General features: G+C 56.5%; 1 protein-coding gene across 1 annotated transcript; it reads left to right on the top strand.

The window, feature by feature from the left end:
• The first annotated feature begins 726 nt into the window (after positions 1–726).
• Positions 727–11,560, top strand: CTXND1 (cortexin domain containing 1). The gene is made up of 3 exons (XM_036277968.1): positions 727–789; positions 10,550–10,686; positions 11,148–11,560. The coding sequence occupies exon 3, from the start codon at positions 11,210–11,212 to the stop codon at positions 11,387–11,389; it is 180 nt and encodes a 59-aa protein (XP_036133861.1). The 5' UTR covers positions 727–789; positions 10,550–10,686; positions 11,148–11,209; the 3' UTR covers positions 11,390–11,560.
• The last annotated feature ends 4,432 nt before the right edge of the window (positions 11,561–15,992 follow it).

Genomic DNA, 15,992 nt, shown 5'->3' with positions numbered 1-15,992 from the left:
AACCCGAGGATATTTTCCCTTTAACTTTTAGATGGAGCGGAAGGAGGGAGGAAGAGAAGCATTGATGTGAAAGAGAAACATTGGATGGCTGCCTCCCACACCACCCCGAGGGGCTGGGGATCAAGCTTGTGACCCAGGTACCTGGCCTTGACCGAGAATCAGACCAGCCAGGGCTAATCTGGCATGTTTATATGCTGCAAAGAATAATCATTTTTCTCCTGCTTTCCAATTTTTGGGGTATCTGTTTGTCGTTCTCACAAAGGCACAACTTGCTGTTTTCCACCCTTTTCTTCTCCACGTTGCATTGACCAGAGTTTGCAAAGCGGCCTCCTCGGGATCCCAACTTTGGTGGAAAGGTCGGTCTGGATACCAAGCACAATGAAGGCGGAGACTCGGGGGGAGGCGTCTGCTTTTCCGTAAATGAAGTAGCCGAAGGGGACGCTTCGGCTCAGAAACGCCCAGATTGGTGCGCGCTCGTGCGCGCCAGGGGCTCGCGGCCCCCTCCCCGCCGCCCACGCTCTGTCTGGCCGGGGGTGAACTTTCTGCTGCGTTTCCGCTTGAACAGCATCCAGCTGCCTCGCCTTTAAAATGCCAGGCCGGCTGCTCAGAGCCCCCTCTCGGCGGCTGGCCCTGGCTCGCCCGCACCGCCGGGGCGCTGACTCAGCCGCAGCCGGGCCGCCGCGCGCCCAGCCGGGCCTGGCAGCACCCCCGGCGCCCCGGCGCCCCCGGCCGGGAGGGGCGGCGGCCACCAGCCAGGGCCCCGAGAGCGCACGGGACGCGCCCCGCCAGGTAAGGGTGCGGGGCCGGGACCCCCGGGCGCCTGCGGGCTGGGGCGCAGCGTGGTGGGCGGCGCGCGGGGCAGGGGTCGGGGCGCGGGCGAAGGGCCTGCTCCGAGGTGTGGCCGAGACCGTCCCGGGGGCGCTGCGCCTGCGTCGGGAGGGCCGGAGGGTCGCCGCAGCCCCGGCGGCGCTGCAGTGGCCCGGCTGTGGTCGGCGTGGGTCTGTGCACCTGGAGGAGTGTCTGTCCTGCTGTCTTCGGGCACCACTGAGCCATCACCTCTGCACTCGGGGGTCCTCGGCCCTCTGCCGCCCTGGGGTTTGAGCAGCCTGAGTTGTTACTGAATCAAAGTTAGACATTCCCGTCAAGTCCAGCACCTACAATGCGGTTCCTTCCTGTGGCTGACAGGTTCCCAGAACCAGCCCGGTTTTCTCCGCGTAGCCCATGAAGGTCACCGTGGATGTAAATGCAACTTCGGGGGAAAGTTCTGTGGGTGGAGGCCTTTCTAAATGCCAGGTCTGGGCGGGTTTGGTTCCGATGTGCGCCGCAAAGCCCACCTTTCAGATACTTCATCGCGCCCCAGTGAAGAGCAGCGGCTCTCTCCGGGTGGTATTTTGGGGAATGTCGCCCAGAACCGAGTTTTGTGAGTGTCTCTACTGCCCCTGGGAAAGTTCTGGAAAGGGACACCAAGGTGCCGCACTTCCCGCGGGGTGCTGGGGGTCAGGCACCCTGGCTTTGGGTCCTCCCTCTCCCTGAGCTGCCTCTTGACACCAACTGCAGTAACCTGACCTGGTCTTTGCAAACCGGCGAAGTGGGTGTAGGACACCGTAAGGCGAAACAGCCAAGGCCTGGGAGGTGACTTACAAACTGGATTTGGATCAGGGACGGCTTAGCATAAGATACCAGGTCTGAGGACACATCAGAAGAAAACTGAAACAAACCAAAAATGATCTCTGGCTGGTTTGGCTCAGCGGTTAGAGCCTTGGCGTTCGACGGAAGGGTCTCAGGTTCGATTCCGGTCAAGGGCACGTACCTTGGTTGCGGGTTCCATCCCCAGCCCTGGTCGGGTTGTGTGGGAGGCAACCGATCGACACACAGATGCTTCTCACTCTGTCCCTCCCTCCCTCCCACACTCTCTGGAAGAATCAATGGGGAAACATCCTTGGGTGAGGATTAAAAGAAAGAAAACTGTGTAAGCAATAACTTCCCTTTGGAAAACTGTTCTGAGACCAGTGACTTTCCGTTAATCCTAAAACATATTGTGGGGTGGCTCCGCACGTAGTCCATGTAACCTCTGCCTTCGTACATTCTTGTTCCGAATGATTCCTTTTCCAATCACTTTTTCCAGTTGCATTTTTTAAATTCCTGAACAACGTGCAAGTGATGAACGCGTGAAATTTAGTGCGCCTCTTGAACTCAAATGGGTCTGGGAAATCATGGCAAATTTCTATTTAAGATGTCAGTTTAAAATCAACAAGATTATAGTGGAATGAGGGTTTCTTTTCTGTTTGTTTTTGATGGTATGAACCTTACTTAGCCTGAAAAGCAAAACAGTTTTTTTTTGCTAGAAGCAGCTCAGTGACAGGTTATAAGTTATGAGACAACGGTGTACCCTTTGTTTATTCCCCGTGTGAGTTAATGACAGAGGCCGCCGTTCTGAATAGGCTGCCTTGCAAATCTTCCTCCCACCAATGTTTACACTGCCAGGACACACGGTCGCTGCACAGACTCAGCACCTGCAGGCCCAAGGCGGTATGTGTAAGCACTCAAATCCAACAACACGATTTCCATGATTTAAATGGAAAATGAAATGGTATCAAGGAAAATGTCCTTAAATTATTCTGTCTGGCCACAATAGAAAGAACAGCGTTTATAAAATTGACAGCGTTCCAAGGCTTTGAGGTCAATACTTCTAACAAGCTCGGATGGGGTGCAAGGGCCATAATCCATCGAATTTTGGCAACGAGAGCTGTGGAACCGGTCCATGGCAATGAATATACATATATATATGTATATGTGTGTGTGTGTATGTGTATATACACACACACACACATATACACACACACATATATGTGTATATATATGTATACACACACACGTATATGACAACTGAAGCTCACATTTAAACATTAAGAGTGACAGCATTTCCAAATATTTGAATTGTTCTGGGAGGAAATATTCCTGAAGTCCTACAGTCAGAGAGCCGGCAGGTGGGAACAGATACGTTCCGATGACGACACAGGAGCAGCCCTAAGCGGCAGTTCTTGGGTCCGGAGGGGAGAGGGGAGAAGGAGCCCCGGTGTTAGCAGCCGGCAGGTCCGCAATCAGTCCTGCTCTGCCGCTGGTCGGGGGACCCTACTGGGTTGCCTTCTGGAGATCCAGATGTCTCACGTGCAAAGTACTTACTGTAGGCCAAGCACTTTACATACTTAATTCCCAGAGCAACGTTCATTTATTGTTTCAATCCTCACCCGAGGACCTGCTTAGAGAGAGGAAGGGAGAGACACAGAGAGGGAGAAACATCCATCGAAACTGCAACCCAGGTATGTGCCCTGACCGGGAATCGAACCGGCGACCTTTCGGTGTGCAGGACGACGTCCTGACCACTGAGCCACATTGGCCAGGGCTGTCTGTCCGTTTTAAATGTTATCCTACTCCATAATACATCCCTGTTTTTATACAAAGCAGGGCAGCCCACCAGCAATGTTGCCTTGGACCACCTCCCCCCACCCCAGTGGTATTTGTGCCCCGAAAGGGAGGCCAGGCTCCTAGAACCCCAGGGACTCCAGAACGGGCAGTTCATGCCTGCCCTGGGGTGGCACTTGATGGGAAGGAGCCCTGCGTTCCCCCGGGGCCGTAAAGATAAGGAACCAGGCCACCACTCCGCAGTCCAGGCCTGTGGCAGGCTCTGGGGACTGAGCTCCGCTGCTCCTTGTGTGGACGTGAATTTTCACGCTCAGGTGGCTGTGATGAGCTGACCACAGTGGCAGGTGTGGTGACACCTATTTGTCACCCAGCAGTTGGCGATGCTGGGCAACAAGCGGCCTGGAACCGCAGGGCCTTTGACGCGCATTCCGCTGCCTGTGGCTCAGGCGGAGCTCCCTGGGCGCGACTGCAAATGGATGGCACACGGCGGCCGAGCCTCCTCCCTTGCCCAGCGCAGACACGGCTAATCCATCATGACCTTCTTTCCCGCAGAGCCAGAGTGAGGCCTGCGTCCCTCTCAGCACCTGTCTGGTGTTGGCTCATGAAATGTCACGTAGTTGGGTGCTGTAGGCAAGGGGAAGACACTGAGGAATTTCAAGCCCGTCCTCTAAGCTATAGGTCTCACAGCAGCAAGACCCCAGCCCCCTGCATGGGAATAGCCACAGGTACCAGGTCCTTGGAGGGCTCCGATGGGCATTGCCCAGCCAGTGTGGCTCATGGTTGAGCAGCATCCCGTGCACCAAGATTCCCGGTCAGGGCACATGCCTGGGTTGCAGGCTCAACCCCCAGTAGGGGGCGTGCAGGAGGCAGCAGATCGATGTTGATGCTTCTCTCATCGATGTTTTATCTCTCTCCTTCTCCCTTCCTCTCTCAAAAAAAAACCACCAATAAAAACATTAAGCCTGGCCGGTGTGGCTCAGTGGTTGAGCATCCACCCATGCACCAAGAGGTTACCTGTTTGACCCCCGGTCAGGGCACATGCCCAGGTTGTGGGCCTGATCCCCAGTGCGGGACATGCAGGAGGCAGCCAGTGATGTTCTCTCTCACTGATGTCCCCTCCCCCTGAACCTGGTGGGCCTTTGCGGCTGCCTCAATGTGTAAAAGGAGGCAGGAGCCCTGGCTGTTTTGGCTCAGAGGTAACAGCGTTGGTGTGTGGACCAAAGAGTCGTGGGTTCGATTTCGGTGAAGGGCATGTACCTCGGTTGGTTGCAGTTTGATCCCTGGCTCTGGTCGGGTCGTGCAGGAGGCAACCAGTCGATGTGTCTCGCTCACGTCGATGTTTCTCTCTCTCTCCCTCCCACCCTCCCACTCTATCTGGAAATCAAAGGAAAAGTATCCTCGGTGAGGATCAGATACATAAATAGATAGACTGAGGCAGGAGTGACATGTCGTGACTTCCCAGCCGGGTCAGGAACAACCGCAGGGCTGTTGCTGGTCTCCCTTGGGACACTCGCTCTGAGACCTCTGGACCAACGTGTCAGGGGTCGGCTGCCCTGAGGCCACCACGTGGGAAGACCCCTGGCTGAGGATGCTGCGGAGGAGCCGTCTGCGCAGCCCCAGCCGCGTGAATCCTCCCGGCGTGGCCACCAGACGTGAGGTGAGGACCCAGCCGGAGGACTCGGGCCAGAACTCCGAGAGCGACAGCCGCTCACCCAGGTAGTCCAGACGTGCGAGCAAAAACGACTGCCGTCTGTTTAGGGAGAAATAGCCGGAACGCCTCTTCGGTCTTGAGGCCGGTGGGCTGGCTGGGGTCAGAGCCTCCAGGGCCGTGATGTCACGGCCGCGGCTGCCATCTCTGTGGGATGGTTCCCGGTGCTTTGTGGACGTCACCCCTCCCATCCTCAGCCTGACCCTGTGACCTTGGTGCTTCAGTCGTCACCTCCGTCCTGCCTCTGGGGAAACTGAGGCTCAGAGAGGTTAAAATATTTGCCCAAAGTTGCCTCACTAGTAAATGGGATTGGGCTGAGATTCAAAGCCAAGGACGGGCTCCGTCTCCCAACCCACCCGGGCGCCCTCCCTCGGTAGAGGCGCTGGACTCCAGGTGACACCAGGGCCGACCCTGCTCTCTCTGCGGGAAAGATCCCAGACCAGAAGCATCAGCACCACCAGGAACCCTGCCCGAGACACGCTTCCTAGTCACCGTGTCATCTTCGCTCGGGTGGCAGACGGCAGTGTCTGGGTCTGACTCTCTCAGCCAGGACTGTGCACAGCCCGGGCCTTGCGGACCAGGCCCTCTGCCTCTGCCTTTGTGCACAGACAGGCGAGCGCCTGCCGCACTTCCCAAAGCCTGTGCTTCCCTTCCCCAGAGACAGAGGCCGTGACGCTGCACATCCTCCCGGGAGAACACGGTCCCAGCCCCGCCGGCCACCCCCGCCTGGCCGCCCCTCCCGGCAGTTCTGCTGATCAGGAGAAAAGGGTGCCTGGCTCGGCTGTTGATTCCCACACCCGGCACCGGCACCCCCTGCTGACGTGGGCTGTGCACACGAACCCTCAGGCCTCCTCTGTTTACTGGGAGCTTGCTTGCTGGGCTCAGCGGAGGGCGTGCTCGGGCAGGCGAGGAGCGGGCGGCTCTCTGCTCAGCACAGAACCGGCAGACACTTTCAAGGACTCCAGACAGAGGAGGGTGATTAATAGTGTCACGCTGGACTGATCTTCCGGGTCCCACCGCCTTGGTGACGAGGATGCTGAGTTCAGGCAGGTGCTGCCTGCCAGGCCTGTGCAGAAGGCGGAGGACGGCGGGTGGCGGCGCCAGGTGCACCGCAGTCAGCTCCAGCAGGCCCGGCTCCTCACTGCAGGTGACCCGGGGCCTCCGTCCTCCGAGGCCCGCTGCTCCCGGCCGTCCACAGGCCTCGTCCGCATTCACTGCTGCAGCGCAGCCGCCGCGGAGGGGCCGGCACTGCCGCGGCAGCAGGAGGCGGCGCTGGGGACCGTGGGCTCAGCCCCGTTCAGACAGCCACGTGCACACCCCGACCTGGCCTGGCTGGCCCCCCGTGGCAGTATGTACCCTCGCGGGTCAAGGACGGAGATGTTTTTCACACTGAACTTGCAGGAAAGGGAGACCATGGTACTGAGGAGTCTGGTTTCTGTTCATAGCCCACTGCCCGCCGCACCCCGGAGAACGGCTCTGGCCCCGTGTCCGAGGTGGCCTGTGAAGGTGCTGCCGCGGCAGGGCCCCCGCTGCCCTCACTCCCTGCACTCCGCCGCCCATGTGTCCCCTGGCCCAGCCCAAGGTGACGGCAGGCGGAAGGCGTTCCCTGGGTGGTAAAGTGACTCGGCACCAGCGTTGCAGCGTAACCTCCACACACAACTGTGCACCTGAACGCTTACGACCGTCCCTGGCAACCAGGCCCCCGAGGAGGCCCCGGACGCCCCCAAATCCAGGCCTTGCTGGCCGTGCTGGCCGACACTTGTTCTGGGGGCGGGGCGGGGCGGTGAGCAAGGGCACTGGGCACAGCTCCCTTCCTGAGAGACGGAGGTGGGGAAGGACTCGGAGGTTGGCAGGCGCGGTGTCCGTGGTCAAGGTGCCATGGCTCACGCGTCCCAGGCTCGCGACCTGCCTGTGTGACAAGGACCGTGTTCTCGCTCACAGCCTCTTCCGTCAGGGTCTGCCACCCCCCAGCCCACCCTAGAAGTGCACCCTGGGACAAGTGTGCCGGGTTGGCCTGGCAGCCACTGCTCTTGGGCGTCTGGACCTGCCCCGACCAGTGTCCCTGATTCTGAAGCAAGTCCGTGTCCAGCGCCCCCAGAAGGTGGCACGTGGCACATGTTGGCTGTGCAGCCGCAGTTCCGATGGGGACCACTGGGCTGGCCCCCAGCTCCCCGGGAATGGCAGCCAAGCACAGGCTGTGTTCCCTCCTGGGTGTCATGTGCTCACTTGCAAGCGGAGCTGGATGGGACCGTGTCTGCGGGTAATTAGGGCACACTCCATCTGGGGGCGGGGAGGGGAATCTGTACTCCGAGCTCCTCTTCTTGGCACCCTCCCCAGCCGACGGGATCTGGAACACACTGTACCTTCCTCTGGGGTCTGCCGCCAGGTCACAGGACCCAAGCCTGGCGCCATGACGACAGGGGAGGGTCGCCGGGCAACCTCTCCGGGTCTGACCTCTACGGTCTGTGTGGGGCATCCCCTGGTGAACTTGAGGCCCACCCTGGACCTGGAACTTCAGGGTTTGGGAGGCCAGACAGAGTCCTGCTGTGAAACTCAGGAGCATGAAACCCCAGGACCCTTCCCCAAGAGCCCCCTGACCCTGAGGAATCAGTATCCCAGGGCCCCAGGCAACAGGCCTGGCTGGGATCAGAAATGTGGGTTTGCTCCAAGTTCCGCTGTGCCATTGTTCTGGGACTCTGAGGAGACCCCTTCTTCCCCCACATTCTAGACTCTGCATCTGTGAAATGGAGGGAGGGGGACCAGGTCCGTGTTTTTAAAGTAGGACCAAGGAAATCAAGAAGTTGTGTGGACGCCCAGAGAGAAAGGCAGACCACACTCGAGAGGGTCTTTCTGCAGGACAGGGTGAGAGGAGAGGCCTGTGCAGGCAGGAGTTACAACAGAAGAATATACAGGGTGTCCCCCCAAAAATGTGTACACAGCTTTGAATAACTATAGAGCCAGGGTTTGCTAAAATGCATTTCATTTTCAACATGTAGTAGAATCTACAGACACCCTGTATACATTTTGGAGGGACATCCTGTATACATTTTGGGGGCTATACCCTGTAGTTCCGAAAAGAGAAAAGGAGAAGCGAATACAATTAGGTCATCATTGTGAATTCTGCACAGTGGAAACGCAGGCACTTGTTACAATGTTGCTTGTACTTTTCTACGTTGTAACTTTCTCAGACAGTTACAGCAGCAGCAGGTGTAGACCTGGCAGCCAGGAAGGCACCAGCTGCCCACCCCAGCACCTGCACACGTGCAATACTGAAACTCATTTTGCATAAATCATATCCTGTTTGGAGGATTGTCCCTCAACTTTTTCACTTAACAAAGTTTCCTAGACCTTTTCCCTCGTAGCCCATGACAGATAAGCCATTGCTGTTGTCGTCATTCCGTCACTGACAGACGTGCAGTTTGCTTCCCGTTTTTCAGTCACAACAATGGTACGGTGAACATCCTGTAGAACCCCAGGGCGAAGGAGAAGCAGAAGTCTGGCTCATCTCCAGACCTGGGTTTCTGCGTCACCATTAAAGGCAAATGAGCAGTGTTCTTCGTTTCATGCTGTTATACCCTATCGTGCAGACTCTGACATCAGTTGCTGGATAATCCTGAATCGTTTCCCCCGCCTGGTTTCCATCTGTCTCAAAGCACTGAGGAGCAAAACTAGAACTCACGACTCACCTAGAAGGAACAGTGCCTGGAGACGTCCTGGGCTCGCCTTGGAACCTGGAGGGCGCCATCACATAAGTGCTCAGACCAGACGCAGTCCCGGCCTTGTTAACAAGGGGATGCCCCTTGAGCGAGTTCAGCTCAAGGTTAAGGTGACCTGCCTGGATTCCAGCTGCTTACCAAAGCAGGCAGTGAGCCCTCTGGACAAAAGTACACCACCACCCAGAACCACCACAACTGCTCAGTAGTCCAGTGACATTTTTATCAGCTACATCAAGAGGTTGAACCAAAAGCAAAAATAAACACTAGAAGCAGACCCACAGATGACACAGACATGGGTGTTCTCAAATGCAGTGTTTAAGAAGTCATTTAAGAACATAGGTAACAAGGTAGAAGATGTCACCAGAGAGCTGGAAATTTCTCAAAGGATCGTATGGACCTTGGACAACTAAAAAGTTGAAGCTGAAAGGAAAATGTGAATAGATGAGACACATCAGAAGGCTGTATGACACATCATTCCTGTGGCTCTCTCTCTGGAGATGAGCGGGATCACAGCAGATCCAGTTAGAAAATTGCTTTGTAATCGACAAGCATTTTGTAAAATATGTTTTTATTGATTTTTAGAGAGGGGAAAGGAGAGAAACATCCATGTTAGAGAGAAATATTGATCAGCTGCCTCTTCCCCCCTCTCTCCCGCCCACTCTATCTGAAGATTAAAAAAAATAATACTAATAGAATTATCATATGATTCAGCAATTCCGCTTCTAGGCATATACCCCAAAGAGTTGAAGCAGGGCCTCAAAGAGATGTTTGCACACCCATGTTCACAGCAGCTAGAAGACGGAAGCCACCCAAGTGAAAATGACGGATTCGTGGATAAACGAGTGGTTTACATAAACACCGGAATGCTACTCAGCCTCACAGAGAAGGAAATTCTGCCGCACCCTATGACACTGAGGAATCTTGGTGACGTGACGCTAACTAAAATGAGCCGGTCACAAAAGACAAATACTGTATGCGTCTGCTTCTGAGACACATAGTATAATCTAGTTCACAGACAGAAAGTACAATGGTAGCTGCTAGGAGCCTGGGGAGGGGAATGGGGTGTTACTGTTTAATGGATGCAAAGTTTTAGGTTTTTTTTTTTTTTTATGTTTATAGTTTTATTTTCCTGCTTTAAGAAAAAAAATTTTTTCCGTGACAGTTTTTATTCAGTATCACTTTGTATTCGTTTCAGGTGTACAACCCAGTTGTTAGACAAGCACACTCTTGGCTAAGTGGTGCCCTGGTATCTGCAGTACCCATCTGGCCCCATTCACAGTTATTATAACACACTGACTCTATTCCCTGTGCTGTACTTAGGTCCCCATGACTGCTCCGTAACTACCAATTTGTACACCTCAATCCCTTCACCTTTCTCACCCGGTCCCCTCTGGGACCACGGAATTTTAGTTTTGCACGACGAAGAGTGTTCGAGAGAGGGTGGTGATGGCCCCCAACAGCATGGATGTACTTAATTCCGCTGTGCCGCACACTTAGCAACGGTTAGGATGGTCAAGTCTGTCGTTCATGTTTTACCAGAATTCTTTGTTAAAGTGCTCAGTTTTAAAAGAGAGAAGAAAAGAAAAAGCAGCGTTAGGATAAAGTGTGGGGGCTACCCCACCGCGACCAGGGGGGAGCAGCCAGGCCCCGCCCCGAGAAGACGTCGCGGGCAGTAACCGGCCTCTGTCCTGCTCTGTTCCAGCACCTGTGCCTGCTTTCTGGGTGAAAGGTCACTGCTCCCTGGCTCCCAGCGTGATGCCCAGCCTCCTGCAGCAGCCCCCCCCAGCCTGCCAGCCCACCCCGTGGCCCTTCTGAAGAGGTGACCACTCCGACCAGCAGGTCAGTGCCCTCCAGGGACAGGGGCAGAGGGAGACACGGTCTGAGAGAGGGGACAGCACAGTCCTGTGGTTACAGGAATGCCAGGCCCTGCCAGCCGGCAGCCTGTGCAGGTGGTCTCCCGAGGCCGCGCAGGGGGTGGGGAGACCGATCCCCACTGCTTCCACCAGAGGGAGAGGCCCGCAGAGGCCTGGGGTTGGGGGTGTGGGGCCTAGGGTGACTCATTTCCCCTTCCTGGGCCTCAGTGTTCACATCTATAAAATGGTCCTATCGCTACCTGGCTACCCGGCCTCCAGGGCTGTCGTGAGGATCAAATAATTAACTGGGTGTACGGCTCGAGAATTCAGGGCCGGGGCGGTGATGGCTCTGGGGGAGGGAGCAGCAGGCTGTCACTCCGAGGGGCAGAGGCGGGTGAGGAGGGGCCGGAGGGCACCTCCCCGCCCGCCCACAGAGCGGCTCTGCAGGGGTGGAAGATGGTACCAGCCAACCTGGAGCCGCAGGAGGAGCCTGCAGCCGCCGCCCTGCCATGGAGGAGCCCACGCCCGAGCCCGTCTACGTGGACGTGGACAAAGGCCTCACCTTGGCCTGCTTCGTCTTCCTCTGCCTCTTCCTCGTCGTCATGATCGTCCGCTGCGCCAAGGTCATCATGGACCCTTACAGCGCCATCCCCACCTCCACCTGGGAAGAGCAGCACCTGGACGACTGAGGCGGGGCTGCCGGGCGCACCTGTGCCCGCCACCGCCTGCCGGCCCAGAGACACAGGAAGGGCTCGGTCCCCGGGGTGCAGAGCACCGCCTCGGCCTGGCCTGCTCTCGCACAAGCACCAGAGTGACGTGGGCCGGTGTGGGAGTCACTGTGACTATGGGGCAGTCACCTTCCCTGGCTGCAGCCCAGACGCTCAGCGTCACACCACACTGGGCTCATTCCCAGGAGACCTTCTGTCCTTAAGATGCAAACTAGCACCTGCCCTGGCCTTGGGGGCTCCCTGCACAGACAGTCACCCAGACCCAAGCCCCTCCCGAGGGCCACTGGCAAAGGACATGGCGGGTGCCTCACCCGAAACCCCACAGAAGGCCCGGGGCCTGCTTCCCAGCCATATATTTTTTAAAAACGAAAAGAGAGAGGGGTATATTTTTCCTGTCACAGAGGAAATGTGCATTTTAGAACTTCGGACGATACAGAAAAACAGAAGGAAAGGCGGAGATCACACTAAGAATCCCACCTCCCAGAAGCGGCCATTTCGAAATATTCTCCCAGCCTTTTTTTGTGTACACGTATTTTTTGCATAGTCTGAGTCACGCCACACGCATGACGTCGTATCATTTGTATTACAGCATGAAGATGTCCCCCCTCCGGCAGACGCTCTCCACACCTGTCACAGTGTTTGGCTGCAGAGTCCCGCCAGGGGGCTGGGTCGTGGTTTAATAATCATCTCCTTTGATCACACACATTTCATTCTTCGGCTCATTTTTCCTCCCACGAATGATCGCACTCAGACATGTCCTGGTAGAACGCAGTCTACACCATGACTGATAGACAGATGGGGGCCTGGGTTCTGCCCTTGTCAGCCTCTCTGAGGAGGTGTGACCAGGAGCAAGTCTCTCCACCTCTGTGCCTCAGTTCCCGCATTCTGTAACGGGGAGCATCATCGCGTGGACCTCCTGGGATGAAAGGACCGGAGGGGTGCTTTGAGTGAAATGAGCTGGAGGTGGAGGGGGGAGGGGGGGCAAGGACTAAGTTGTTGCTAATGAGTTTCCTGGGGTCCCCCGCTTTGTTCTTCCTCCCACCTCTCACCCCATCACCGACATCTCCGACCCTGCCGCAGGAATGGCGGAGCAGAGCCCACAGACCTGGTTCCAGGTCCCAACTCCACTGCTTCTTTGTTCTGCGACCCCCTTCAAGTAGCTCAGCCTATCTGAGCCCCAGTTTCCTCATCTGCAGAACGAGGGGATGACATCTACCTCACGAGGTGGTTGTGAGGATGCAATGACAGCACACGGGCACACCTTCATGTCCTTTCCGGATTCCACCACCCCAGGAGAAGCCGGGGGTCTAAGCCGAGGGGAGCCAAGGTTCTGGGTCCCCACCCACGCCTGCAGAGGCTGGAACCCCGGTTCTCCTGAACTTCCCGGGGCCACTTCCGACAGGCCAAACCTGCCAGCCGGGACCCTGGTCAGAGCAATGCCTGTCCCAGCACCTGAGCGCGAGAGACTTGGTGTCTATTAATTTACGTCATTGTCATTAGTTTTCACACACATGCTATGAAGTTAAATGAAACCACCTGAACGCTTCCTCTGAAAGCGTTCAGTTCAACCCTCCCTCCAAGGCGTGGCCACTGTCCCCCCAGAGAGACCTGCGGTTCTAAAGAAGCCCAAGCCCCCTGCCCACCCCCACGTCCCAGCCATGGGTCCCACGCCAACCCCGTGGGTTTCCAAAGCAGTGTTGCCACTAGGTGGCCCGAGAGTGAACGAGGCCAGAGCTGTCCAGTCAGCCCTCCAGGGCACACCTCGCTGTCCCCCTCCACCACGGGGGACGTGGACCGGACACACTGCAGGCGCGGGGTGCGGGGAGGCTGGGGAGCAGGGCCTGTGCATCGTCTCAGGCCCAGCCGCCTCACTCTGCAGCCTGCCTCAGAAATGACAAGCACGGCCGTGAAAAGCGCATCAGAAGCAGCTCCCAGCCCGTTAGCAGCAGATCTCAGCGGACAGGAGGGGCCTTGGGGACCTCACCTGGAGATACTTTGGACCCCTCGGGAGCGAAAACCATGACTCCCTAGGGACATGCTACTCAAAGGGCGATGGAGGAACAGCAGTATCTGAACACCAAGGAGCTGGTTGGAAATCCAAACTCATGGCCCCCAAACCTAGGGCTCAGAATATCGGGGGGCAGGCAGGAATCTACCAACAGACCCTCTGAGGGACCTTCATGAAGTGTGAGGCATTGATTCTGGGATCTGTGGTCCTAATGAACCTTTTCCCACACCTAAATTTGCTAATATTTCCGCCCTATCTTGACCCCCACCCTTGGTGGCGAGGACGAATATGATTTCAGAAGGAATATGTTTTAGAATATTTAACAATCCCTTTGCATCCAAGCCTCCACCAAAACAGTGATATTCATTATGTGTGCAAAGGTTCCCTCTAATCCCTGTCCACGTGCAAGACATAGTTTCATAAACACCGTCAGTTACATAATTCAAATCAGTCTCTCCTGAAATTACACCCTAAGCATGTTTCTGCGACAGTCTTCCTACGTATCGCTTAGGGTCCACAGACCACCCAGAGCATGTACACAATTATCCAGACTCTTACTAAGGACTCGGGGCGACTTCATTCTTTCTTATGACACATGGGCCAAGAAAATAAAGGGAAGGTACAGAGAGAGATGCTGAACCCTGAGGGGCTTGCTCAACACAATGGAGAATAAATATTTAAACTATATACTGTCCACCTAAGAAATACATGTGGGAGGGAGACCTAAAAAATATATTTTTAAATCCTCACCCAAAGATATGTTTCTATTGATTTTAGAGAGAGAGTACATGAGAGAGAGACATTGATGTGAGAAGGAAACACTGATTGGTTGCCTCCCACATACACCCTGACGGGGGATTGAGCCTGTAACCCAAGTATGTGCCCTAACTGGGAATCCAACCCGTAATCTTTTTTTGTTGTTAATCCTCACCCCAGGATATTTTTTCCATTGATTTTTAGATAGAGTGGGAGGGAGGGAGAGGGAGAGAGAGAAACGTCAATGTGAGACATGTTGGTGCCCGGATTGGGGCTGGGGTTCAAACCTGCAACCCAGACATGTGCCCTTGATGGGAATCGAACCCGTGACCCTTTGTGTGCAGGCTGATGCTCCAACCACTGAGCTACCCAGCCAGGGCAAGACCTAAGAATTGGATGGTAGTAAGAGGGGGAAAGCAACTGGACGTCACGTTCCTGTTGGTTTATGGTGCTGACGGAGAGAGGAGACGGCCCTTGGCGGTCAGAGCACCTCCACCATCTCAGGTGACATTTGGGGCTGCGGAGGGACGGACAGAAGGAAGGAACAGTGTTTGAGGACAGGAAGCTGGCCGAGAAGACCTGAAAAGCACTCAGAGAGGGGGGCCTGGCAGAGGTGACGGCAATCCTGGGCTGAGAGAGAAACCCCTGCTCTAGGGGACAGCGGTGTGTGGGGGCTGGTTCTCAGCGGTCCCCTGGACAGTCCCTTCCTGTTCTGCCAAACCCTCAGTGACGTCAGGTGCTCCACCTGCTGTGGCAGCTGTATGTGGACACCATGAAGACAAAGACAACAGAGTGGTGGTTGCAGGGTGGAGGGAGTGGATGGGGTGGGAGAGGGGATGCGGGAATAAATGGTGATGAGGAAAACAATGAAATAAAGTAAAAGAAAAAATAGATAAATAAAAGCATGCATTTTTCCTTGAAAAAAAAAAAAGACATCTGGGAGGTGGGCAAGTGAAGGAACGCCACCCGGGAAGGGACAAGCCCCGGGACAGTGAGGCAGAGCGGATGTCAGGGCGACAGTCACCGACGTGTGGGCCTGGTGGGAAAACGGGACCCTGGCTCGGCCGGCCTGGTGCCGGTGCGTCACCTCCATGTCATTTTCTCCGGCGAGTCGCTCGCATGTCCTCGCGTTCTTACAGGATTGGCAGAGCCGTGTCTCCCTCCCCCACGAACTGTCCCAGAACCCCAGAGGCCGGCTCGGGGAAAAGGGTCCTGCGCCCGGGGGCCAGGCCAGGGGAGCCAGGCCAGGGGACTGCAAGCCTGGCATCCATCCTCGGTGCGGGTGCACGCCCGTGGTCTTGCTGGGGAAGACGGGCCTGCCGTGCGTGAGGGTGACGCCCTGCCCTGCCCTGCCCTGCGGCCGTGGCCCAGTCTGCCCAGCTCCTGGGTCCACATTCTCAGGCCCGCCCTTCTGTCCAAGCAGCACAGACAGAGTGGCTGTGCCCAGAGGGACGGAGGTGAGAGGTTGAGGCACTTACTCTGCCCCCCCTCTTCCTACCGGGCTGCGGCTCGGGCAGGATCTTTGTCCACCGGTGTCCACAGCCCGCGGGGTGGCTGCCACACTGCAGCCGCTGGGATCTGGGAGCACACCGCCTCCTGCCTGCCACTCAGACTCAGGTGGTCATGGCTCCCCTGGATCCCCTAACCCTGCCGCCCCGGTAAGTGTCCGTCAATCCCTCTCCGGTGAAGGCTGTGGGTGGCTCACCTCTCCGCTGCCGGGAGTCTTAGCTGCTGACCCGCAAGGGCAGGAGGACTCGGGGGAGGGTGGCTGTGGCTGAGACACAGCCAACCAGCCCGGTC

Source organism: Molossus molossus, unplaced genomic scaffold, assembly GCF_014108415.1.
Source record: "Molossus molossus isolate mMolMol1 unplaced genomic scaffold, mMolMol1.p scaffold_m16_p_24, whole genome shotgun sequence".
Taxonomy (NCBI): domain Eukaryota; kingdom Metazoa; phylum Chordata; class Mammalia; order Chiroptera; family Molossidae; genus Molossus; species Molossus molossus.
The sequence above is the reverse complement of the archived record's forward strand: the minus strand, read 5'-3'. Positions and strand labels throughout refer to the sequence as shown.

Excerpts from the sequence above, each read along its gene's own strand:
- CTXND1 (XM_036277968.1), top strand. The coding sequence starts at position 11,210 with ATGGAGGAGCCCACGCCCGAGCCCGTCTACGTGGACGTGGACAAAGGC.